Genomic DNA, 27466 nt, shown 5'->3' with positions numbered 1-27466 from the left:
CAGCCATTAATGCATTTGACACATCAGTGTCACAGTGTTCAGCCTCACGGCAACCACAAGTTTTGCCAAATGACATAAATATCTATGTCTAATTTATGAGTTAAAACCAAACCTACCACTTTCCAATCAATGATGATCCTATAGCAACCTAATAGGGCAGTGTAGAACTATCCTGCAGAGTCCTCAAGGTTGTAAATCTTTGTGGAAACAGAATGCCACATCTTTCTCTTGTGGCTAGAAGGTTAAAACCACAGAGATTTTGGCTAGTAGCTAAGCAGTTAACCACTATGCCACCATGACTGAACTGAATTTTTGAGCTATGAAGAATGCAATTTATTTTCTTGATTAGACATGTAATGCAAATAATTTTGGAGGAAATGGTAAATATTTCCATTGCTTTGGACTGAAATAAGATGTTCAAGCATAACACAAAATACAGAATTCACCAATCACCATAATAAAATTCAAAGACAAATGATTTGATGTGGATGTGAGGGAAATTGGAAGAATCTGGTCTGAAAAACAATGTATTCTAATTTTGTAAATAAACTAGTATAATAATAATTCAAAAGAATAAAAAAGACTAATGATAAGTTTGAAAACATCCTACATTTATGACAGATCAAGAATCAGTGGTATTTTTAAAAAACAAATTTTGAAGAATGGCCAATCGACACAAAAAAAGCTTAAGGACACAAATACAAAATTTTTTTTTTTTAAAAAGTACAAATAGCTAATAAATCTAAGGGGAAATGTTCAATTCAACTAAGACTTTAAAAGACAAATTATAATGCAATAAGATACTATTTTTGCCTATGAGATCGGCAAAGGCAAAAAGGAATAAATTATCCTGGGTTACAAGGGTGAGGATAAACAGGTATTTTCTTACATTGCTGTTTGGAGGGTAAATTAGGACATTCTTAAGAGAGACAGAAAGCAAAGTGACTACATATATAACAAACCTTAAAGCCTTGTGTCTACACAGAGCCAAAAATTTCACATGTAGGCTTTTAACCTAAGGAAATAATCATCTATACTGCTGCTAAGGTCCCTGCACCACTTGGCTCACAACTTTGGCTATTATAGAGACTGCACAGAAGGAACTGGACGGGGGCCACTGTGAGAAGATTTATTTGAAAACCTTACCCTGCCAAGATCATACCTGGCACCTCTTACCGATGTGACAGTGAAACCACCTCCTCTGCAAGGCTCTGATGTTTCCCACTCAAATAGCCTGCTGATCTCACCTCCAGCAAGCCCTCCCTGACTAGGCAGATGTCACCCTAAAGGAGACAAACCACTCTTCGTCTCACGATTTAGACAATCCTCTATAACCCTCTTCTGTATCACTCTGCTTGTGCAGCCAACCCACAACAGTCATTTTCTTCTGGCAGCTTTGTTGCCAAGGAGTCTGGGCATGTGCAGATGCTCCAGGTCTTCTGAGGACACTCGGTGCGGTCACCATCCTAGTATCATTCGGTTCTTCTTCAGCAGCAGTTAACTCTTTCAGGCCTCAGATTCGATTTGCCCAGTCACTTTGCGGTATATTTCCCGACTTTCACACACCACAAGGTCCTTTAAACATACACCACTTTCAACACACACATATACAAGTGCACTAATCATGGCTTCATTCAGGATTTCCTTTTCTCAACTCAAACATGTGTCATTTATATAGGTATTCTACTCCTATCCTCAGGAGCTCTTGTGGCTTAATGGTAGTTGCACTGCCAATTCAATGGCTCGAGGCTCAAATCTACCAGCTTCTTCATGGGAGAAAGACAGGCGATCTCCTCCTGTGCAATTTCTGGCCTGAAAATGTACTTGGAGGATCAGCTGTGAGTTGGTTCTGACTTTATGGTACATAACGACAACAGCAAAAATCCTTATCCTAGTCCTTTTCCGCCCAGTCTTTCTGAACAAGAGACAATCAAGTCACTTCCAATTCATAATGTCTTAATGTAAACCGAGGCAGTGAGTTTGGCAGAGGGTAGAGCAGGGTTTAGGGCTCTTGTACACAGGGTCACTATGAGTCGCAAGCAACTTGAGTGCACATAATAACAACAATGTAAACAGAACAGTCCTGCACAATCCTCTCATTCTCTGTTCTGTTTAATCCCATTGCAGTCATGATGTATTTTGAGTATCTTCCAAATTGAGTGTGTCATTTTTCAGCACAATATACAATATTGGTCCATTGCTATTAATAGAATTTTTGAGGGTCCATTATTTCAGAAGTGGATGGCCAGACCTGGTTCCCAGTCTTAATCCGGAAGTTCTACTAAACTTTGTCCACCATGGATGAAATACTGGTGGCACAACCTCCAGCGTCACAGCACAGCCAGCTACCACAATATGACAAATTGACTGAGGACTGGCAGGTTGGAAACTAGTCAACCAATAAGAAAGGTGCTGTAGAAGATTATGTAACAGCAAGAATGGAATCCACCACACACTTTTTAAAAGGTTACATAATGGGGTTTCTTTTAAAAAAAATTCTTTTCTTTGGGGGGGGGAGTTTCTTAATAAAAAAAAGTATGTCAAGATTCTATCACCTACAAATCTCTGGTTTGTTGATTAAGAATTGAGTTCTATTTTCTACCTCTTCTTTCCCAGCCCCTTTCTTGCTGTTTGTCTCTCTTTTATATCCTTTTAAAATGATTGGAGCTCTGATAGCCTAGTGAATAAAGAGTTACGCTGCCAATCCAAAGGTTGGTGGTTTGAATCCAGCACCTCCCATGAAGGAGACAGATGGGCAGTCTCCTCCAGTGCAATCTACCTACTCGAGGGTCAGCTATGAGTCAGTTCTGACTTGACAGCACATTATCAAATTTTAATATTAGTATGTTGTTTAAGAAGAATAGAACATTAGAAATGGAATCATACAAAAGGAAAGAAACAAAAAGTTATTTGATGTGTATTAATGTATGTACTTGTATTTGTTGTACCACACACCTGCATTTTCCTCTCAGATGACTGTCATCCAAGTGCAAAGCTGGGCTTGGCCACAGAGCAGCAGCAATCCCAAGACGTTGAATGGGAGGCTTGTTTTGCCTCCAGGTAATGCAAAGTAATGCTTCACAGAGAGGTGCAGCCTTAGGGTTAACAGTGCAACTTCCTGTGGACTACACCACCAGAGCTCCAATACTGATCCGGAAATGGTCTATCAGACTCTGCTAGAGGACTAAGGATAGGAGGGAAATGGTGGTTCGCTTCTATAATAGTCATCACTTATCATTAGTAAAGTCCAATCTATTAACACATACACCTTCTGGGGTTGGAAGTGCTATTTCCAAACTAAAATAGTTATTCCGCTACTCTGCATAAGACCTCACTGGAAAAGTAGAATTGAAGAGGAAGGTCAATTTCACAATCAGCAGATGAAAAGTGGTTAATCTAAAGCACCAACAGATCATTGACCAATATCCCAGAGGCAAGTAGAAGCAGTTCTTACTGTGGCTTAGAGAAAGAGGTCAGCTGAAAGTAAAGTGGGAGGAAAATGAGATTCACAGAGCTAGACCAACGAAGAAATACAGGAGACGCACTGAGGACCTGTTCCAAGATGAGAGAAAGAGTAAGGTGGGAGCAAGGAGATCTGGAAGGCCAATTGTTAAGTAGGTTGGAGTTGAACTATCCGATTTCACAGAAATGTTAAGGTGCTCACATCACAGACTAGTAAGAGCTGAGCACATTTGTATTCTCGCCAAAATTCGTAGAGGGCATCCAAGCTGTATCTTGCATTCTTGTTATGGGTTCACATGACTTGGAGTTTGACATTATTAGATTCTATAAACATCTGTGGTCTATTTATGTATCAGAAAAAAATTCCCATGTGATTGAAGCTTACTCTATGCAAAGAAGCAACACACATAAAAGGTGAGGTATAGGAATTACTTAATGCTAAAAAATGTTGTTTGTAAAAGGAAGTTAGGAAGCTCTGCTTGCCTAGAGGATTGTGGTGATAAGCAACAGGGAGACAGACAGTTTGATGCGCCAGGTGCCCCTCAGGGGAAAGACAGGCAGTCTCCTCCCTCGCAATTTACAGCCTCCAAAAATCTGCTGGAAGTCAGTTCTGACTTGGTGACAATGAGCTTTTATACTTTAGTAGGAAGTTTTCAGAAAAGACTAGTTTTAAGCACACTTAACATGCTTTAAAACTTTTACACATATTCATTTATCAATAACTTTTAAAATTTAAAAAATAAAAGATTACACAATGGACAAAGCTTTGTTGCTTGGAATTAAGATGGTAAATATGGTATTAGAGTATCCATAAAGCCAAGCGTTGTTAATTAGTTTCATCTAGTGATGATCACAGCTTCTATAAGCAGACATGTATGGATGCATTCTGAACCATTCATAGATAGATAGATAGATAGATAGATAGATAGATAGATAGATAGATAGATGATAGAAAATTTACAGAGGCATGTTGAGTGAACACTAGTTTTTCCAAGTGTGACTTTTTTAAAATGATGAGACTATTAAGCCAAACATTAAACTCTCATTAAATTCCTGATACTGAGTTTAGGAAGGAGTCTCTTCAACTAAGACTCAGTTGTACAAAATGTCCAGGAATCTTTTTTACCCAAAACTGATTGCTTTGGGCTCTTCTCACTTCGATTCTCACCATCATCACCATTTCCAGATTTAGGGGGGTAATCCACTTTAAACTTGAAAATTGACATTTACAAATGCCATTGACTTTTTCCCAAAAATATATACTCTTGTTTTTAAAAAAAATCTTTCATTAAAATCTTGAATCGAAAAGGTCATTATTAACATGGAAAATAGTCTAATTACAAATAGATTTGTATCTTTTAAAGGACTAGATAAGTAACAACGAGAATGAACACTCTCAAATACACATTTTTTCAGCTCAAGATAAATACAGGAGAGCTCCGGTGGCCCATAATATGTTGCCCTACAAACCCAAAGGTAGATAGTCTCCAGGGATTCAAATCCACCTCAGGGGGAAAAAGAGCAGTCACCTCTCATTTTTATTTACAATCTCAGAAACCTGATGGAAAGTCACTGTAAGTTAGAAGCAGCTTGGTGAGAGTGAGTGAGTATGGGAGTGAGTGAAGATAAATACACTTCAATGTAAAGACTCTGAAGTACAAATAAAAATTAGAAGTGTCTTTGTCTAGCAGGCTGACATCTACCTTGTCATCTGTGATTTTCAAACATAACAACTTATTATCTCCCACTTAAGGACAAAGTACAAAGTGTGAAACTCAGAGAGTCAGATTTCTTGTGTCCTTTATCTCAGTTTTGCTTTTCAATTCAAGGAGCAAGGGTGAAAGGCAGAGTGGTGATAACTGACATAACTGACTGAGCTCTTCCTGCCTGCCTCTGATAATCCTTCCCACCACTCCAAGCATTGTCCTAAGGACTTACGTAATTTCCTCTGCCCACTTGATCAGGAACTGATTTTACAAAATCTAAGTAACCAACTGTCCTCAAATCAGATCAAACCCATGGTACCCCTGTGTCAGTGCCCCATAGAGATTTCTGTGGTTGATTTTTTTGGCAATAGATCACCAAGACCTTTTCCTGATGTGTCTCTTTCTAGACTGAAATCTTTATCCTTTTTTTCCCACTCTCTTTCTGAGGGATTGTCTTTTTTCATTATTATCATTATATAATCTTTTCAAAATTTATTATTAATTTCAATGAAAATTTACAGAGACTTTGGGTTTCCATTGATTCACTTTTCTACCCTCCCAACACCCCCCCCCAGTACACTACCCTCTTGGAAAAGTAAAATTCTTTCATTGTTTTACAATCCCTCCCCCCCAGGTCTACTCCACTATGCAGCCTTCACTCTGGACTCCTGTCATGACAAAAATACCTAATCACATATCCCTTTTAAACAATTTTCTCCCTCATCTGTTTCAATGCAGTATAAATTACTGAACCCATCTAAGTCTCCCTCCAACCCCGATGTCAGTCCTGTTTTACAACAGTGGCACCATGCAGTATTTGTCCTTTTTGACTGATGTACTTCAGCATAATGTCCTCCAGAGTCACCCATTTTATTTTTTATTTGCAATAATATTGCATGAGTTCCTTGTTTTTCAATGCAGCATAGTATTCCATTGTGTGAATATACCACAGCTTCTCTATCCATTCGTTTGTTGATGGGCACTTAGGTTGTTTCCAACTCCTTGCCATTGTGAACAAAGCCAAGATAAACATGGGTGTGCATATATCTGCTGGGATGTCAGCTATGGTCTCTTTGGGGTATATTCCCAGTAGTAGAATTGCTAGGTCAAATGGTATCTCTATTTGCAACTTTTTGAGAAAGTGCCACACTGCTTTCCACAGTGGATGCACCATTTTACACTTCCACCTACAGTGAATAAGGGTTCCAGTTTCTCCACAACCTCGCCAGCATTTGTTGCTTGCTGTTCTGCTAAATTTTGCAATTCTGACTGGGGTGAAATTATATCTCATAATTGTTTTTACCCTTTCCATTAGCTTCCAAGTACGTAACTATTTATGCCACTCAAAGGACTCCTTGCAAGATCTACCCATTTCAGATTCATTATCTGACAAATCCTAGTATATGTTACCTACCGCATTAAACTATTTCAGGAGAAATACATTTATTTTCATATGCAAGTAAGTGGAAATTTAAAGTATGTATGGCTGTACAAGCAAAACATTCCACTAATAAAATATCTTTTTTAGGTCAACCTGTACTTGGCTTTAGTTGGTAATTGTGGAAGAATGTGGCATATCACAGATTTCTTCATTAGTGTAATAACAGGCCTTTCTACAGTCCACAGTTAAAAGCACACAATGGTCTATGACAAAACTACAGTAATCACATTAAGTCCTCTAGCAAAGGTATCCAAACCAAACTATTTACTCATCTAAATTTAAAGTTCTAAGAGTGCTCTTAGAAAAAATATGTAAACATTTACTCAATTTACTTCCTAGCATACACCTCAAGGTATTTAATATTTATTACTTTATTAATTTATCAATATGTTGAAATATAAATCACAAAGGATGATTACTATCAGTATACCTTTTACAATAAATTTATTATAAAAATAATTAATTCACAATTATAATGTATCAGTAATAACAGCCCTAAAAAAAGGCATCATTAAATATAAAGGAGTAACTAGTGAATAATAGATTAAACATTTCAAAAGTCATAGTTTAGAAAAATACTTACTTTTTTGACTCCCTCTGAGAGGATATACCCTGATTTTCTCAATAATATCAACCACAATTAGGCAAGTCAGAACCAGAGATACTGAGAGGTCTGGTAAGGGATCAGGTGAATTATCGTCAGTGCCATTAATATTCTTTTGGACCTGTGTTTAGAAAACCATAGAGAAGTATTGAATCATTGTGCTTCAGAATTTTTTTCATAATGTGAAATCAGTATCAAACTAATCATAATATATTATTAAACCCCAGAATCTTTATTTTCCGTTCCTTGGGATCTAAGGGCTATAAGGTCTAGAATAATTTCTAAAGATAGGAGAAACAGTTGTGATAAAGGATTCATACTAATGGAAGAATTTTCAGTTATAGGTAGTTGTTGTTGTTGCTCTTGTTAAGTCCCCTCCAAAGAGAATCAACTTATAGCTGATCCTCTAGTGAGTTTTCAGAAGCATCTAATCACATGGGAGGAGACCGTCCATCTTTCTCCCACAGAGCAACTGATGGATTTGAACTGCATACCTTTCTGATGACAGTACAAATTCTTACCATTAAGCTACCAGAGCTTTACCAAAAGGTGAAGTTTGGTAAATGCATTCAAAATTTAGTAATGGTCTTTTGATAATGATAGAATGGATATTTCTTCCCAATCTCTTTGGTAAACACAGCCACTCAGTCTCAAGAAAAGCTCAAAAAGCTCAAAACCAAAAAACTCAATCTCACTGCCATTTAGTGGCTTCCACTCACAGTAACTCTCATCTGCATTTCCAAGGCTGTAAATTCAAACTGGAGGGGGTCTAGGGGAGGAAAGAGAGGGACTGCCCATCTTTCTCTGAGGAGCATCTAGTGGATTCAATCCTCCAGATACATGTATCCTCTGGGTTGGTAGAATCATTCACTAGAGACTAATGATATCAGAGCTCTCCATAAAAAGTGAAGGAGACAAAAATAAAAATGTAGGAATAACTATTAGAAGTCCAACTAGGCTTTGCGCACTTTCTTCATCTGATTAAGGGATTTAAAAAGTCATCTATAATAATTACTAGTTTTGAAAGATGTCCCCTGAGATCAAGGAGACACAAGAAAGATGCCACTGCAACTGCATCTATTCAACCCTGTACTGAAAGTCCTTGTCAGTATATTAAAATAGAGAAATCAATAGCCGAATGAGGGGAAATCACATATTATTATTCACAGGCTATCTGATAGCATTAAAAAACCTGCAACTTTTTACAATTATTTCTGCATAGCAAGAGCAAAACATCAAAAAATAAGACTTTAAAATATTGTTTTAATTTTTTAAGCCTCAATGTAACCTGAATCAAAATCTCAAATTTTTGTGGGAAATTATAAAGTGATTGTAAACTTTATATATAAATATGATAAGATTGATACTTTAAAGGGGAAAAAGGTAGAAAGATGTAGTCTTCTGAATCCAATGAGTATTTTAAAACAACAATGAGATATCATGTTACCCCAGTAGCAGTAGCACAGTTTAACAGAACAGAATGCAATAAATGTTGGGAACACTCAAGCACAGAAATTATAAAATGGTAATGCCATTGAGGAAGGCAGTTTGACGTTTCCTCAAAATGCTGCACATAAAATCCCATATGATCCAGCTATTACATTGTTAGGAATAGCTCTCAAGGAAATTAGAACTCAGACACAGAGATTTGTACACCTAAGTTCACAACAGTATTGTTCACAATATGAAGATATTAAAGCAGTCCAAAAGCTCCTGAAAAAAACAAATGGGTTGAGAAATTATGGTACATTCACACAAGGGAGTACTATGCAGTATAAAGAATAATGATTTCATAAAATACAATATAACATGGGAGAGTTTAGAGAATATCATGCTGAATGATCTAACTCAATCTCATAAGGACAACTACTGCATAAGGCCATTATTGTAAAATATAGCAAGATAAGTGTAAAATATGCAGAAAAGAAAAGGGAATGGGGAAAAGGGACAGAAAAAAGTAAGAGCAGAAATCACTAACATAACAGAGTTTAGTGGGTGGATTGGGGAGAGTGGTGAAGAAATACGAAAGATTCAATGGGGACTTGAAAAGAGGGGGAAATAATGGGCATAGATAAACAGTGATTACTTATATAAAATACAATGTGTATGAATGTTGTATTAAATACAATATAAATTTAAGATTGTATAAAACATATATACATGAATAAAACACAATGTAAATGAATTATTGAAAGAAAACCAATTTTAAAAAATAAAGGGAAAAAAATAGTGTTTCAAAGAGTATTACAGGAAACAATTATGTAAGATAAAATAAAAATTTGCAATGACGTAAAATAAAGATTTGCATTAGGCAAATCTGCTGTCAAGGACTTCCTTAAGTGCTAAAGAACAATGATGTCAATTGTTGGTTAAGGTACACCTGACACAAGTCACAGTATTTTTAATTGTTCCCTTTTGCATGTAAAATTTAGACACTGAACAAGGAAGAGCTAAGAAGAATTGATGCCTCTGAATTGTAATGTTGGGAAAGAATATTGAATATATCATAGACAGGCAGAAAAAACAAGAAATATGTCTTGGAGGAACTGTAACCAAAAAAAGGGCTCCTAAAAAGCTGAGACGGGAAAACTTAATCTCATGTATTCTAAGCTCATTGTCAGAAGCAGCCAGTCCTTGGGAAGACTATTATGCTTGGAAAGGCAAAGGATCAGTGAAAGAGAGGAAGACCCTCAATGAGACGGACTAGTACAGTGATTGTGATAATGGGCTGAAGCACAGAAGAGGCTGTGAAGATAATATAGCACAGGACAAGCTTTTGCTCCATTGAACATAATGTCACTATGAGTTGGCATCTACTTGACAGCACCTAACAAAAACAGTATTGGCATAGGAACAGGAAATTAGGCAGTAAGAGGAGACAGAATAGAAAATCCAGAAGGAAAAAAAAAGAAAACCCAGAAGCAGACAGTCCATATACACAGTTGTCTTAGAAGAAAGATAGAACCTTAAGGAAATAGTAAAGAACAATCCTTTTAATTAATGGTACTGGGACCATTGAATAGTATTTAGAAAAAAAAATACAATTTGATAATATATACAAAAATCTATACAATATATTCAAAAGTCAATTCCAAATGGATCATTAATCTTAAGTCAAAATGGTGAAGAAAAACAATACAGCTTCCAAAATACATTATAGGGAAATATCTTCTGAATTCTATGGTAGAAAAATATTTCTTAATCAAGGCACAAGAAACATTCACTTCTACAAGGTAGAACTGAATTTATGGCAATGAGTTTAGAGTATTTTATAGGTTATATTTTCACTCAGCAAGAGATAATATATATAGGTATATATATGAATGATTAAATTGTATACTAATCTGCTGCATAAACTTTTAATTCAAATTAACTTAAAAGATAACATTAATATCAGAATATTATGAAAGGCTATACTTTGAAAATTTGAAAACCTAGAGGAAATGGACAAATTCCTTGTGAACACAACGTGAACAGATGTAGAACACTTGAACAGACTCATCACAAAAGAAGAAATTGAGCAAGTCGTAAAAAGACTCCCCCACAAAAAAAGTCCTGGACCAGATGGCTTCACAGCTGAATTCTACCAAACATTCAAAGAAGATATATCACCAATTCTACTTAAATCATTCTAAAAAAGAAAAAAAGAAGGAACACTCACAGAGTTATTCTATAAAGCAAGCATAATACTAATACAAAAACCAGACAAAGATATTTTCAAAAAAAGAAAACTACAAATCAATATCTTTTATGAATAATGATGCAAAAATCCTTAACAAAATCCAGGCCAATTGAATCCAAAAACACATAAAAAAGATAATTCATCATGACGAGAGGATTCATAAGAAGTATGCAAGGATTGTTCAACATAAGAAAAAGTATCAATGTAATTCATTACATTAACAAGCAAATAAAAAGATCCTACCAAATGATGCAGAAAAGGTCTTTTACAAAATTCAACACCCCTTCTTGATCAAAACACTCAGTAAAATAGGAATGGAAGGGAATTTTCTGAACATTTTGAAAAGTATATACACAAAACCAAGTGCCAATATCTTTCTCAATCAAGAAAGACTAAAAGCATTCTCCTTGCAAACAGGGATCAGACAAGGATCCCCACTGTCACAATTCCTATTCAATATTGCATTGGAAATACTTGCTAGCGCAATACTACAAGAGAAGGAAATGAAAAGCATCCAGATTGGCAAAGAGATGCTATATGCAGAAGATAGGATAGTGTACGCAGAAAAGCCCAAGGTCTCAACAAAAAGACTATTAGAGCTAGTAGACCAATTAGGCAATGGGAAGATAAAAGAAAAATTTACACAAGTCTAGGATTCCTCTACAGTAACAAAGAAAACACAAAAAAGGGAAATAAGAAAGGAAAACCATTTATAGAGTGGTTATTGTGCACCATAGAATTAGAACCGACCCAAAGTTTACCCTCCAGAGGGTTTTCAGATGCAGTAATCACCTCGGAGGAGATAACCCATCCTTTTCCTACACCATTTACAATAGCCAACCACAAATTGAGATACTTGGGAATAAACCTAGCTCTAATGGCCTAGTGGCAAGATGTTGCACTTCAATCATGAAGACATGCAATTCAAGACTACTAACTACTCCAACTTTATGGTACAGAACAACAGAGAGACATAAAACCTTTACAAAGAAAATTGCAAAACACTTCTGTGAGAAACAATAAAAGACCCAAATAAATGGAAAAATGTTCCCTGTCCACAGATAGGCAGACTCAATAGAGTGATCCTATCCAAAGCAATGTACATGTTTTAACACAATATCAATACAGATACCAAATTAATTTTTCAAAGAGATAGAAAATGCAATTTGTCAAGTTTATTTGGAAGAGAAAGAGATCTTGAATAGAAAGTACTTCTGAAAAACAAGAATGAAGTGGAAGGCATAGCATACCCTGATGATAACCCAAACAGCATGGTGCTGGTACAATAACAGGCACATAGACCAGTGAAACAGAATTGAGCACCCAGAAATTAACCCATCTATGGTCAACTGATATTATATACGAAAACAAAATGTACCAAGTAGGGAAATGACAACCACATTAACAAATGGTTCTGGCAAAACTGGACTGCTACCTTCAGAAAGCTGAAGTAGGATCCACACCTCATACCATAAAAAAAAAAAAATCAACTCAAGATGGATCAAAGACCTAGACATAAAGCCCAAAACCATAGAGATCATGAGAGACAAATTGAGACCAAGCTTGCAAGGCCTCACTTATGGTATAAAGAGGCTGTCAAATAAAGCTAGAAATACACAACCAGAAAGGAATAAAACTGATGAATGGGACCTTCTGAAGATTAAATCCCTGTGTGCATAAAAAACTTTTTTCCAACAGAAGAAGAAGAAAACCTACTTACTAGGAAAAAAGCATTTTGCGATACCATCTCAGACAAGGGTCTCGTAACAAAAGTTTACAGAATCCTACAGGATTTCCACAAGAAAAAGACTGATAATTCAATTGCAAAATATAGGGAAGAGACATGGAAAAACTTTTTACAAAAGACATTTGGATGGCCAACAGACATATAAAGAAATGCTCAAAATAACTGACGAAGAGATGTAAATCAAAACAACAATGAGATACCATCTCACCTCAATAGCAGTGACGGAGTTTAACAGGACAGCAAGCAACAAATGTTGGAGAAATAGGAACGAACTCCCATTCACTGTGTGTTGGATTGCAAACAACCACTCTGGAAGGCAGTTTGGCATTCTTCAAAAAGCTAACATAGATACTCCATGTAACCCAGCTTCAAAAAGCTAACATAGATACTCCATGTAACCCAGCTATTCCACATAGCTAACCCAGCTATTCCACTGCTAGGAATATACTCTAAGGAAATTAGAACTGATACACAAATGGAGATTTGCATACCAATGTTCATAGCAGCACTATTCACAAACACAAGAGCATGGAAACATCCCAAATGTCCAGCCACAACCAAATAAATTGAGAAATTGTGGTACATTCCAACAATTAAATAATATGCAGCACAGAAGCAACAATTTTGAAAATTACTATATAACTTGGGAGAGACTGAAGGGCATTATACTGAGTGAACTAACTCAGTCTCATAAGACTAAATGAGTAAATTCCAACCCTAAATGGTAATTAGAGTTCTTTCCTTCCACATAGATGGAAAAAAAATACTCAACAAAATCACAGTAAGAAATGAGCAACAGACTTGAACATGCATTTAATAAAATATGACCAAAAGCATACGAAACTCAGAAACGACAATGACATTCAAGAACATGTCCACCAGAATGACTAAAACAAAACTAATTATAATGTAAGCGCTGGTGAGATATGGAGAAACAAAAGTGTTCACACACGAGTAGGAGTCCAAACTGCAGGAACTTCTGGGAAGACTGTTAGGTATAATCAGTCACAACTGTATATTTAAGAGTTGTGCTGTGAACCAAAAGGTACACAGTTCAAATCCACCAGCTGCTCCTCAGGAGAAAGATGGGCAATTTTCCTCAGTGTGATTAACATTCTCTGAAAATCCACTGGAGTATCAGCTATGAGTTGGTAGTGACTGGAAAGTACATAACAGCAACAACATGGCCATTAGTTGAATGTAGAGATGTTCAACCAGGTGAAAGACATGCAGGGGGACACCAGGAAACAGGCTCAAAGACATTCACAACAGCATTATTGGAAGTCATTACAATTAATAAGTTGTGATATATTCATAAAATTAAATACTCTACATAGTCGTGAAGCAGAACAAACTTTCTAGAGTTATTTGCAAAGACACAAATGTCTCTCACAACCATGCTTTCAAATAAAAGAAGCCATTTACAAATGTGTGTGTGTGTGTGTGTGCGCGCGCGCATGTGCGTGTGTGTGTGTTTGAGTCCCCTTATAAAATGTTCAAACATAGGGGAATTAACCTATGTTAATATTTAAAAGTTACTTCTAAGCCAGAGGGGAATTAAAAGTAGTTATAATAATGAATAAGGATGACGGAAGAAGATTTGAAGCCTTTGAGCTGTGGTGTTGGAGAAGAGCACTGAACATCTCATAGACAGCCAATAGAACAAGTCGATATGTCTTGGAGAGGATGCACCCAGAATGCTCTTTGGAGGCTAGAATGATGAGGTCTCACCTCACATACTTCGGGCATCTTGCTAGAAGAGGCTATTATTCCTTGGAGAGGGACATGATGTTGGGAAGGGTGGAGGGTCAGCGAAGGAGAGGAAGACCCTCACCCAGATGGATTGACAAGGTGACTGCTGCAATGGGATTTTGTGTGTCAGGAAATAGGAGGATGGTGCAGGATAGAATAGGGTTCAGATCTTTTGTTCATAGGATCGCTATAAGTCATACTCAACTCTATGGCACCTAACAACAACAAAAACAACTTTATAAGGAAGATAGGGACAACTTCTAGAGAGCTACATGTTTTAGGTCTTGATTTGAGTAGCCTTTACACAGGTTTGTTGCTCTCATATCACATTGATATCATACATTTATGCTTTGTTCATTTTTCCATTTGTGCTTATTCCACACTGAAACATTAAATAAGAAAAAAACGGAAATTAAAACATGTAACAGCAATTAAGACATAATGGGAAGAATCCAAAAAGAAAATACACCAACATTTTATGATACAGGCAGTCTTACAACTGATTTTAAGTAATTTTATCTTTTTTAAATGCTTTCTAAGTATCCCAGGGAGAGGAGAATGAAAAATCTAGACTGGAAATTCGTTTGTTATAGCTTGTTTGCTGTGATGTACGTCTGCACAGTCTTCTGAGATTGTTGCATATACCCCTGTATACTGTTACTATAACGTTTAGGGTGGATATTAACAATCATGCCACTGTTAACGGCATCATTCATTGCCCAGTATTCACCTTTTTCTTTTCTTTTTAAAATTATTTTTCTTTTAAATGTGATTTTAACAAAAGTTTACATAAAAGTTGGATTTTCATTCATTCATTGTTGCACATTTTCCTCCCTCTCCCTCCCTTCACACATGTTCACTTTAAAAAAAAAAAAAATTCATTCCTTTTTGCACACAACACTCATCAAATTTGCTCTAATTATCTATTTCCTCTGCTCCCTAAGACAGTAAATACAACACTGATAGCAAAGACTGTTGTATTTCCTAAGTGTTTTACTCCTAGTGCCTAGCAGTGCCTGGCACACAATATGTACTAAATAAGTAATTATTCAATAAATAGAATGTGATAGTGTACTTGAGGTTGCACATGTTGTAGAAATGAAAATTACATGTGGCACAGCATCGTGAAAATGACTAAGCTTAATGAGATATTATTTTTTTCATTTTCTGGGATAATAAAGTTTTCACAACTTGAAAGTTCTTCCAGAGTCCTTTTGAAACCATAGTCAGGCAAAATAGAAACGCAGCATTATTTTCAAATAAATAGTAAGTGCAAAATATTTGTCAATGGGTGTAATAGCAGAGGTATGGGAACGTGAGTGCTCTTAGGATCATGTTGTTTCCTCCTTAGAACTGGAGATGATCATGAAAAACAAGGTTGGGAAAAGGTGAAAATATGTGCCTATATTACAATTCCTTCTTTGTTGTTTAATGATGCTATACACAGATACAAAGAGTTTGGTTTGGGTTTTGTTTTCTTTTTTTTAAGTTATATTCTAGATATTTACAGGAGTAGCAACAGTCTCAAGACACTAAAATATATATACTGTAATTTGAAAGCAGATTGGATAAAATGAATCTGAAGAAATTTGTTGAGGACATCATTCTATCAAATTTCAACAATGAGAATTTTTTAAAAATCTCAAAACCTAAGAACAGAAGAAGTCAAAATTCCATACCTCAGCCACTGCTATAGAAAAGCTGAAGCTGGGAAGTGTGGTGAGTACTACACACATCATCATAACAGGTCTCCTAGGAAAGGAGAAAAAAATAAGCAAAAGCAATAATGTACAAGATCAACAGTTCCTGTTACATTCTGCTAATTCATCTATTGTTTTTCTAAGAAGCTACTGCTTCCCTATTTCCATTTCCCAAATGTATGCAAATAGCAAAAAGGAACACAGACAAATACCAGCATACTTTCGAGAGCAAAGGGAAGAACCGATTTCCAAATAATTAGCAAACCATAGAAACCACTAAAGAACATTGTCAAAATCAAAGCCATTGCGGTCCAGTCAAGTCAGACTCATCATGACCCTGAAGAACAGAGTAAAACTGCTCCATTGGGTTTTCAAGGCTGTAAATATTTATAGAAGTAACTATTTAGCAGCTATGTGATTTAACCACTGTGCCACCAGGACTCCAGTTAGAAAAAAAAATACAGTACAAATCAAAAGAAAGTCACCATTTGCATTTTGTTTAATATGAATCTTGAACAATTCTCAGGCTTTGCTGGCCAAGTGAAAAACAGAACAAGGTAACTCTTGAGCTTGTGTATTTCATGTTTTTAACTTATTTTTTACAACAATAGAGACGATAACTATTAACTTAAGATCATTTAAAGTAAAAGCATTTGGATACTATTTTTGTACGTGAACAAAAAAGATTTAAAGCATACTCATATAATTTTTTAAATGTGTGTTTTATTATTAAACTTTCATGATCAGTCCACCAAGTAATCAATGAAAATAAAATTTATTTACAATATTATAATCTTTTGGCACAAAATTTCAATGATATTCAGCATCATTAATTTATAGAAGGCAAAATAAACTCAAAGATTTTCTCTCATGAAATGTTCATCTCCTCTTTTCTTTTATGACAGTGGGCCAGCTGAAGTAAGGTAGTTAAATACATACATACGTTAACTAAATTTCTACACTAAGGTGCAAAATCTGTTCAGCTCTTTCAAATTCAAAGAATTTCTCCTTGATCTTCTCATGATTTTCCCTACCTCAGTGCTATGGAAGATGTTAGAGTTGTGCTTTTCCATACAATTAACATGAATGTTTTACATTTGTTTGTTAATTATGCCCTATCCAGATAGTTTTGTATATGCCCTAAATTGGAATTGCATGCTTTTGGAAATACCTACAGAGATGGGGTGCTTGTTTGCAAACAGTTGTAGAACATGTGTTATTTCTGTAAAAATATGTATGGGTAATTTCTCAGACAGTATTGTTCCTCTCCCATAGCCAAGCTGGCACCACTTGATTAAAATCAGAGCTACTAAGAGATTCTAAATTAGGGGTTTTCCTCTTCATTGGCAGAGCTCTGTCCTAATGAGAAGACTGTCTAGAGCTTTCACGGGCATCTCTGGGGGCTGCACAAAGTGAATGTGCTCAGCCGCTTCCCAAAAGTGCTTTAGAAGAACTCGCAAAAATAAGCCTTGGGAAATGCTAAGGCACACAGTTCAACTCTGACACACACAAGGCTGTCGTCATCAGCTTCACAACTAAGGGGTTTTTTGGTTGATTTTATTTTTTTTAAAGAGCACTCATAGAGTTCTTATCAATTTGATTTCTAAAAGAAAGGTTGTATTCCCAGAATTATTCCTGGACTTTGTATTATCTCTTTTCATCTCATTCAATTTTATTATTTTTAAATACCATATTCCAACACACACACACACTCTCTCTCTCTCACTCTCTCTCACTCTCTCTCTCTCTCTGTCTCTCTCGCCTTTTTCCTCACCTGAGCTCTGGACTAAAAAACCAACTGTGCATTTGATGTTTCCACTCAGATATCTAACACATAATTCAGACTTGCCATATTTAAGTTCTAACTCACGCCCTTCTCTATACATGTTGTATCATCAAATCTTGTCTTCTTTGTTGTAAAAAAAATATATTACAGGCTGTTGTGATGGTTAAAGCCATTTATTAACTTGACTAGACCAGGATTCCCAGAGATTTGGAAGCTATATAATGACAGAGTGATTTCCTATGATGTGATCAATCAATTGCAAAGGGAGCTGTGTGGTTTGCATCACTGATATATAAATGTATATATGTATTTGGGGCATGTTGTCAGGAGAGTTCAGCCCTTGGAAAAAGACATGGTGCTGGATAACATGGAGGATCAGAGAAAGAGGAAGACCCTCAACAAGGTGCATTGGGACAGTGACTATAACGATGGGTTGAACACAGTAAAGATTGTGAGGATGGTGCAGCATAAAGCAGAGTGAATGAAATATTTAATAAATGAGTACCAGTCCAAGGCTAAGGGATTAGTAAATATCTAGATATGATCTCACTTATACAGTGCAAGACTTCAAGAACAATAGTATAGTTTTGCAACCCAAGGTGAAATTGACTAACATTTCTGAGAAAATCTTGCTTTCTTGGAATGGTTTTCTCACTCTTAGGAAACATCAAGAGTCCAAACCAATCCCACGCCTGTTAATTGCAGCTCATACTGACTCTCCATTTGGTTTCTGAGGCTGTAAATTCTATGGGAGGAGACTGTGCATAAAAGCCTTAGGGAGCTCTGGTTGCCTAGCCTGTAGGGAGTTATGCTGCTAACCCAAAGGCTTTGGCTTTCTGGTGATATGAATCCACCAGTGGCTTCTTGAAAGAAAGATGGGCAATTTCCTCCCATGTGCTTTACGGTCAACTTTAAGTTCATTACAACTCAGAGGTGCATAGCAATGTATACATTTATATATAGATACACTAATTTATATATTTATAAATATATATTGACTCTTGGTACCAGCAGCCAGAAAATTAAAAGACAAATTGCATTGGGAAAGTCTGCCGTCAGAGACCTCTCCAAGGTACTGAGAAGCAACGATGTCAGTCTGGAGACCAAGGTGCACCTAACATGGGCCATGGTCTTTGTAATTACTTGCTATGCATTAGAGAGCTGGACAATGACTAGGGATGATAGAAGGAGAGTTGATGTCTTTGAGCTTTGGTACTGGAGCAGACTATTGAATATACTATGGACTGCTAAGAGAACAAACAAGTTTGTCCTGGAGAGGGTTAAACAAGGCTGATTCTTAGAGGCAAGGATTCTGAGGTTTCGTTTGACATACTTTGAATATGTTGCAAGGTGGGAGGACAGTGCAGGAGAGGAAGATCCTCAATGAGATAGATTGATTCAGTGACTGGGCTAATGGGGATAGGTGTGTCTGAGACAGTAAGATTGACAAGAGATAGAGCAGGGTTTAGGGCTGTTGTACATAGGGTCGCTAAGAGTCACAAGCAACTCAACAGCACATAGCAACAACAACAACAATATTGATAATTAGATACTAATTAATACATTATTAATCCCTAAGGACTAAGCCATTTAGAGCTCCATATGCGGAGGGTTATTGTTGTTTTTGTGTGCTGTTGAGTCAGGATGAACCCACCTTAGAGGACCCACCAGTGGGGTATCAGAGGTAGTAAATTGCATGGGAGGATATTGCTCATCTTTCTCCCATAGAGCAGCTGGTGATTTGAACCATGTGCCTTTGGGATTGCAGCACAGCTTTTAACCACTAGGGCACCAGAGCTCCCTAAGAGGAAAGTAGAAGGACGAATCAAAAAGGGGACCTTCCTTGCAATAACCATGGCTGACCAAAAAAAAATTAAAAGGGGGCTACCTCCCCTGTCAGTACCAATAGAGCTTTTTTCGTGTATGAGGGTTTGCGCTGCTAAACCAAAAGTCGCAAATAGCTTAGCAGGAGAAAGATGGGCTATTTCTTTCTGTATGATTTATAGTCTCTGATACTCAATGGAGGGCCACCTATGACTTTTCCTGTCTTGACAACAATGAGAGGAATGTAGGGCTCAGTTGATAATGACCTATTAGTGTCTATAACCCTCTGTGTCTTCCTCCTCCTTAGTGATAAATGTCAACTTTTGATGCTGCTCTTTTCTGGGAAAATGAGAAATTTGTAGAGCTCCACTGTCAAGGAGTTTTCCAGTATAAGGACTGGGGTTCAAATGACAAGGATGGGTTTTGCTCCTGGATCTTCTGGGTTGGTGATATCCCTCTTCTTTGGAGATAATCCTCTTCTCTCTCCTTACTTCTTACACTTTTCCTCTTTCATAAGACAAAGTGTGATGAAAGTAATGTTGTTATTATGGGCTGTCAGGTCACCTGTGACTCATGGTGACACTATGTACCACAGTTATAAAGCTTGCCCTGTCTTGAGCCAGTCTCACTGTCTCCAGCATGCCTACTCCCATTATCAAAGTCACTGTGTCAATCCACCTCGTCTGGGGTCTTCCTCTTCTGTGCTGCCCACACACCCCATGCCTCCAAGAATGATATCCTTCTCCAAGGACTGGTCCTTCCTGGCCACATGCCTATGTGAGAAAGAGCTTCAAAATCCTTGCCTCCAAGGCGAAAATTGTTTTTTCCCTGGTCAAACAGGACAGATCTGTTGTTTTCTTGACAGTCTATGATAAATTCAACACCTCTCCAGCACCCCAACTCACAGGCATAGATTCTTCTTCTATTATCTTTAGTTACTGTCCAGCTCTCTGATACATAGCAAGGAATTACGAAAACCATGGCCTAGGCCTGGTGCACCTTAGTCTCTAGACTGTTATTACTATTATTCAGTACTCTGGAAAGGTCCTTGACAGCAGATTTACCTAATAGAATTCATCTTTTGATTTCCTGATTGCTGGTGCCAAGAGTTAATTGTGAAGCTGAACAAGCTGAAACTGAACAATCTCAATCTTCCTTGTACATCAAGCTAGTGCTGTCATGGGATTAAGGATGTTGCATCCCTCTCTTAATTCTTTGACAACTGTTGTTGTTGTTGTTATGTGCCATCAAGTCACCTGCAACTCATAGCGACCTTATGTACAACAGCACTAAACCTTGCTCTATCCCTTGCCAATCTTATTGTCTCTAGCACACCTACTCCCATTACTCCAGTCACTGAATCAATCTATCTCATCGAAGGTCTTCCTCTCTTGTGCTGTCCCTCTACCCTCCCAAGCATAACGTCCCTCTCCAAGGACTGGTCCCTCCTTACAACATGTCCAAAGTATGTCAGATGAAGCTTCAGAATCCTTGCCTGCAAGGATCAGCCTGATTTAACCTTCTCTGGGACAAACCTGTTCATTCTCTTAGCCATCCATGGTATATTCAACACTCTTCTCCAATACCAGAGCTCAAAGGCATCTATTCTCCTTCTATCATCCCTAGTCACTGTCTAGCCTTTCAATTCATAGCAGGTGATTGCAAAGGCCATAGCCTGTATCAGACACACTTTAGTCTCCAGACTGACATCCTTGCTCTTCAGTACTTTGGACAACTATTAGGTTCATCATATCATAAAGGACTTTTACTTAACTTCCACATTACATCATCATTACATCATTATTACATATTTTTATAAGACAAAATTGAATCCATGGCCCAATTCAAAGCAAACTCATGGTCATCAAGTCAACTCTGATACACACAACACACCATTGTGATTTATGCTGTACATTTTGTTATTTCTTGTATAAAATTTTGCACTAATTTCTAATATTCTCATGTGTAACAGTGCATTTTCACAGTAAATTACAAACTCCCTAAGGAAAAATGCAATGTAGCTTGTGAATAACACTGACAGTATGAAGAATCTGTGTAGAAAGTTAGTTCGAAAAAGTTGTTAGAAGTCAGAGAGTAAATGGTCATGAATGCTAGCTAAATTTTAGGATACAGTGACTCTTGTTGTTAGGTGCTGTCATGTATGACCCATAGGGACCCTCACGTCCTGTCTCATTCTCACAATCTCTGCCATACATAAGCCCATTGCAGCAGTCACCATGTCAATGAGAGGTCTTCCCCTCTTTAATTGTCCCTTCACCTTTCCAAGCATGATGTCCCTCTTTAAGAAATAATCTCTTCTAGCAACATGATGTATGTGAGATGAAGCTTTATCATCTTTGCCTCCAAGGAGCACTCTGGTTGCACCTTCTCAAAGGTTTGTTCTCTTGTTTGTTCTTTGGCAGTCGTTGGTTTGTTCAATAGTCTTTTCCAACACCACAGCTCAAAGGCATCAATTCTTCTTCTGTCATCATTATTCACTGTCCAGAACTCAGATGTATTGTAGCAGTGATGTCAATTTGAGGATATGATGACTTGTACATCTAATTTTAGCACATGAACAATGTCTACCAAACAATCAACTAGAGAAATGTTTGTTAGAAGAAGCACTGGAGAAAATTGAGCAAAATCCAGTAAGTAAGGCCATAGCTATTTGAAAACACACTGGTACATCACTGTTGTAGGAAAATTCTAGTAGCCTCATTTTAGACATTTACTAGTTAGAGTTAAACAGAAGATTTCAAAGGACAGTTTAGGAAAACAAAGTAAAATAGTATAACAAAAACTGAAAACAGCTGGATTCAGAGAATAAAAAGGTAAGTATTTATTTGGCATTTTTTCAAGCTGAAAGAACTGAAAAGCAAATTCAAGCCTTAGTTATAATACTTAGAAATGCTATGGGCAAAGTCTTGAATAATCCAAGAAGCATCAAAAGAAGATGGAAGCACTCCTACTAAATATTGTATTTGAAATGCTTGCTAGAGCAATACAGCAAGAGAAGGAAATAAGAGGCATCCAGATTGGCAAAGAAATGGTGCAGCTGTCACTATATTCCAATGATATGATAGTGTACACAGAAAAAACCCAGGACTCAACAAAAAGCTGTTAGAGCTAGTAGACCAATTTAGTAGAGTGGCAGGATATAAGATCAAAATACACAAGTCTGTGGGATTCCTCTACAGTAACAAAGAAAACACAGAAAAGGAAAATAAGAAAGCAATACCATTTACATTAGTCAACCACAAGTAGAAATACTTATGAACAAATAATTTTTCCTCACCTTTTCATCTCAGGCGTATGTCTGATTCAAAATGTCCCACACCAATCCATCTCATTTCGCCAATACCTAGTATGTCCATATTTATGTATTCCATTTCTTTCTTAAAAACATCCACTTTCCCTACATTAATGCTTCTCATATTCCATGTTCCAATCATTAGTATCTGTTTACAACTGTTCCTCTTCTTTTGTGTTTCCATATTTGAGGACTCATCCTCAGTCACCAGATCTACTAATCCACTTTGACTGTGCTCTGTTGCACATTAGGTTTGTTACTTCAGAAGTAGATGGCAAATCCTTCTTCCTAGTCTGTCTTAATCTAAATGCTCAGATTTGGAATAGTATCTGACAGACAAGCATTTTATATAAAAAGAGTAGATGAAAGACATTTCCTAATTATAGAAGCAACCAATAGTTTCAATGTTGCTCCCCACCCATGGCACATGTGTCTTGACCCCTCCCTTTCCCAGCTCTGCCAGCATCCCCTTCCGCTCTTGCCTACCCCATTCAGTGCCTCCCTTCCCCGTATAGCCCTTGATATGATAGCTTAGGTCTCAAGACTTCTGTGCTTCCATGATCCTGAATGCCTTGCGCTGCTGCCAGTCTCTTATGCTGCGACCAGTCCCTCTTGAGTTTTGAAGTCTTTAAATCCAAATTTCACTTACTAATATTAGGGAAGTGTTTCTATCTAGATGGTTCTGAGGCAAAGTCCTTTGCTTTGACTTTCTGCTCCAGGACTGTCTTCTTGTGGCTTAGTTGCTCTTCTCATCCATTTGCAGCACACTGCTGTCACAGTAGTATAATTTTTCAGGAGAGGGTGATGTAGCCTCAAGATCTGGTAGATAAGTGTTGTTTTCTTGGCCCTAAGGTCCTGTGGCCCTTGGGCCCAAAACTACTTAAACACTCAGGCCCTGCCCACTGGACTTCTGGGAATGTGACACAACCCTGCTTGCTGAAACTGAGGAGGATCTGAAGCAATTGCTGCAGAAGGTCAATGACTGTAGTCTTCAATATGGACTGCAACTCGACATCAAAAAAACAAAGACTCTCACTACTGGGCTGATCATAGTGAAGAGATTGAGATTGTTAAGAGCTTCAGCTTGCTTAGTTCCACAATCAACATTCTTGAAACTAACAGCCAAGAAATCAAAAGACGAATTGCAATGAGAAAGTCTGCTGTCAGGGACCACTCCAGAGTTCTGAAGATCAGTGATGTCAGTCCAGAGACAAAGCTGAGCCTAACCCAGGCCATGGTCTTCACAATTACTTGCTATGCATCAGAAGCTGGACAATGACTAGGGATGACATAAGGAGTAATGATGCCTTTGAGCTGTGGTTCTCGAGAGGAGTATTGAATATACTTATCATGGACTAATAGGAGAACAAACAGGTTTGTACTGGAGAAGGCCACACTGCTCCTTAGAGGCAAGGATTCTGAAACTCCATCTGACATACTTTTGGTATGCTGCAAGGAAGGATCAATCCTTGGAGAAGGACATTATGCTTTGGAGTGTGGAAAGACAGTGCAAGAGAGAAAGACCATCAATGAGCTAAATTGACTCAATGACTGGGGTAATGAGGGCAGGTGTGTTAGAAGCAAAATGTTGGCTCAAGATAGAGCAGAATTCAGAGCTATAGGTTTACTAGGAGTAGCAAGCTACTCAAAGGCACATAACAACAAAAACAAAGGAATAAATCTATCTAGAGACACAAAAGACAAAGTACAAAGACAAGTACAAAATTCTTCTTCAAGAAACAGTAAAAGTTCTAAATACATAGAAAAATATTCCCTGTTCATGCATAGGAAGACCCAATATAATGAAAATGACAACCTTACTAAAAGCAATCTACATGTTTAATGAAACCCAAATATAATTACCAAATTCATTTTTTGTTGTTTTTTCTTTTTTTTGTTTTTCCTTTTTTTGTTGTTTTTTTTTTAAAGTTGATTTTTCAAGGAGATAAAAAGGCAATTCTCAAATTTACTTGGAGAAGAAAGAGATCTCTAATAAGCAAAGTGCTTCTGAAAAACAATAATGAAGTGGGAGGCATAGCACACCCTATCTCAAAACCTACTAGACAGCTGTAATAACCAAAACAGCATGGTACTGGTACAGTGACAGACATATGGAACAGAATCAAGAACCCAGAAATTAATCCATGATCTATGGCCAACTGATATTCAACAAGGAAACAAAATTTATCAAATGGGAAAATGACAACCTCTTTAACAAAGTGTTAGCAAAACTAAACTGCTACCTGCAGAAAGTTGAAGCAACATCCACACACACCTCTCACCATACACAAAAATCAACTCAAGGTGGACCAGAGACCTAGGTGTAAAGCCCCCCAAACCATAAACATCATAAGAGACAAATTGGGACCAAGATTTTAAGGCCTTGCTTATAGTATAAAGAGATGATCAAATACTGCCAGAAATACACAACCAGGAGAGGGTAAAATTGATGCATGGGACCTTCTAAATACTGACTCCCTGTGTGCATAAAATATTTTTTCCAACAGTGTGAAAAGAAAACCTACTGATTGGAAAAACATTTGGCAACACCATCCAGACAAGGATCTCATAATAAAAATGTAACAAATCCTACAAGGCCTCCAGAAGAAAAAGTCTTATAACACAATTACCAGGACAGACTTTTCTCAGAGGAAGACATTTGGATAGCCAACAGCCACATGAAGAGAGCCTCAAAATCAGTGGCAATAATAAAGATGAAAATCAAAATTACAATGAGATACCATCTCATCCCAGTAGCAGTGACAAAGTTTAACAGGACAGCAAGTAATAAAGGTTGGAAAGGATGTGGAGAGATAGGAACTCTCATACACTATTGGTGGGATTGTAAAACCAGTGTTCCTAGCAGCATTATTCACTCCACTACTTGGAAAAATACCCTGAGAATACAAGAACTGAGGCACAAACTGAGATTTGTACATCAGTGTTCATAGCAGCATTATTCACCATCGCAAGAAAATGGAAACATCCCAAATGGCCAACCACACACGAATGGATTCAGAAATTATGGTACATTCACACAATGGAATACTATGCAGCACACAGGAGTAATAACTTTGTAAATTATTACCTAACTTGAGAGACACTAGAGAGCATTATGCTGAGTGAACTAACTCAGTCCCATAAAGAGAAATATTGTATAAAAACCATTATTGTAGAATGAGTATAGGGATCCAGGAGGGGTGGGAAAGGCTGGAAGCAGAGGGATGTGCATGTCCAGGGGGAACGGGGCATTAATCATTGGATTGTACAATTTGATGGGTGGGGAGGTGAGGGAAATGGAAATAATTTGTTCAGATTTGTATTCTAATTTTGTGAATAAACTGTTGTTGTTGTTGTTGTTATTAAGTGCCGTCGAGTCGCAGGCGAATCATAGCGACCCTATGAAGGAGAGTCCTCGAAGCTTGGGTGCCTTTCATCATCTCTCCAGGTTCATAGGGTTTCCGGAGGCAAGCTATTATGGAAGTGGATGCTACTCCTCCTTCCACTAGTAGAGGAAAATGTATATGAATAAAACATACTGTAAAGGTATTACTATATGAAAAATATAAAAACAGCATTATTCACAATTGCAAGAACATAGATACAGCCCGAATGTCCAACCACAACTGAATGGATTGAGAAATTATGGTACATTCACATGATGGAATACTATGCAGTTCTCAGGAACAATGATTTCAAAAATTATTACATAAGTTGAGAGAGACTGGAGAGAATTATGCTGAGTGAACTAACTTAGTCTAAAAAGGATTTATACTATATGGGACCACTATTGTAAAAACAGAAAGATAACTAGTAAAATGTATAAGAGGATCCAAGGAGGCAATGAGTGGGAACAGAAGGGTGAGGGTGGGCAGGGAGAAATCACAGGATTGCATGGTGGGTAGAGGAAGGAGAGGGATGTAAAGGAAGTGGGAACGATCCTGCAGGGATCTGGAAAGACAGGGTAATGAAGGGCATGCTTTAGTGATGTTTTATAAATCATAACAAATGTATAAAACACATTATGAATGAATGACTGTATAAAACACAATGTGTATAAACTTTGTACACAAAATCAATGTAAAATTAAAAAAACACACACACAAGAAAAAGGTGGAAAGAATACACAAAGTCACTGCATCAGAAAGAATTGATCTACAGTTAAAAATTACAGAAGTACTGCATGGTTCAAAATTGGGAAGGGTGTATGTCAGGGATGTGTCCTGTCTCCATACCTTTTCAACCTGTATGCAGAGCAGATTATCCAAGAGGCTGGGCTCTATGAGGAGAAGTATGGCGTCAGGACTGGTGGAAGATCTATTAACAATCTGAGTTATACAAATTACACAACCCTGCTTGCTGAAATTGAGGAGGACCTGAAGCGCTTGCTGCAGAGTCTCAATGCCAAGAAGACAAAGATTCTCACCACTGGACCAATTGGTAGCATCA

General features: G+C 37.3%; 1 protein-coding gene across 1 annotated transcript in view; it reads right to left on the bottom strand.

The window, feature by feature from the left end:
• The window catches only part of TMEM236 (transmembrane protein 236), a 73632-nt gene that overhangs the window by 34780 nt on the left and 11386 nt on the right, over positions 1–27466 (bottom strand). Inside the window, exons 2-3 of the mRNA XM_006894301.1 lie at positions 16074–16146; positions 7193–7334 (exon numbers count right to left, since the gene is read on the bottom strand). Coding sequence (XP_006894363.1) covers positions 7193–7334; positions 16074–16146 — 215 coding nt within the window. The remainder of the gene's footprint in view (positions 1–7192; positions 7335–16073; positions 16147–27466) is intronic.

Source organism: Elephantulus edwardii, unplaced genomic scaffold (assembly GCF_000299155.1).
Source record: "Elephantulus edwardii isolate Elephantulus edwardi_28Jun2011 unplaced genomic scaffold, EleEdw1.0 scaffold00139, whole genome shotgun sequence".
Taxonomy (NCBI): Eukaryota; Metazoa; Chordata; class Mammalia; order Macroscelidea; family Macroscelididae; genus Elephantulus; species Elephantulus edwardii.
Note: the sequence above shows the minus strand (reverse complement) of the source record. Positions and strands in the feature narration are given on the sequence as shown.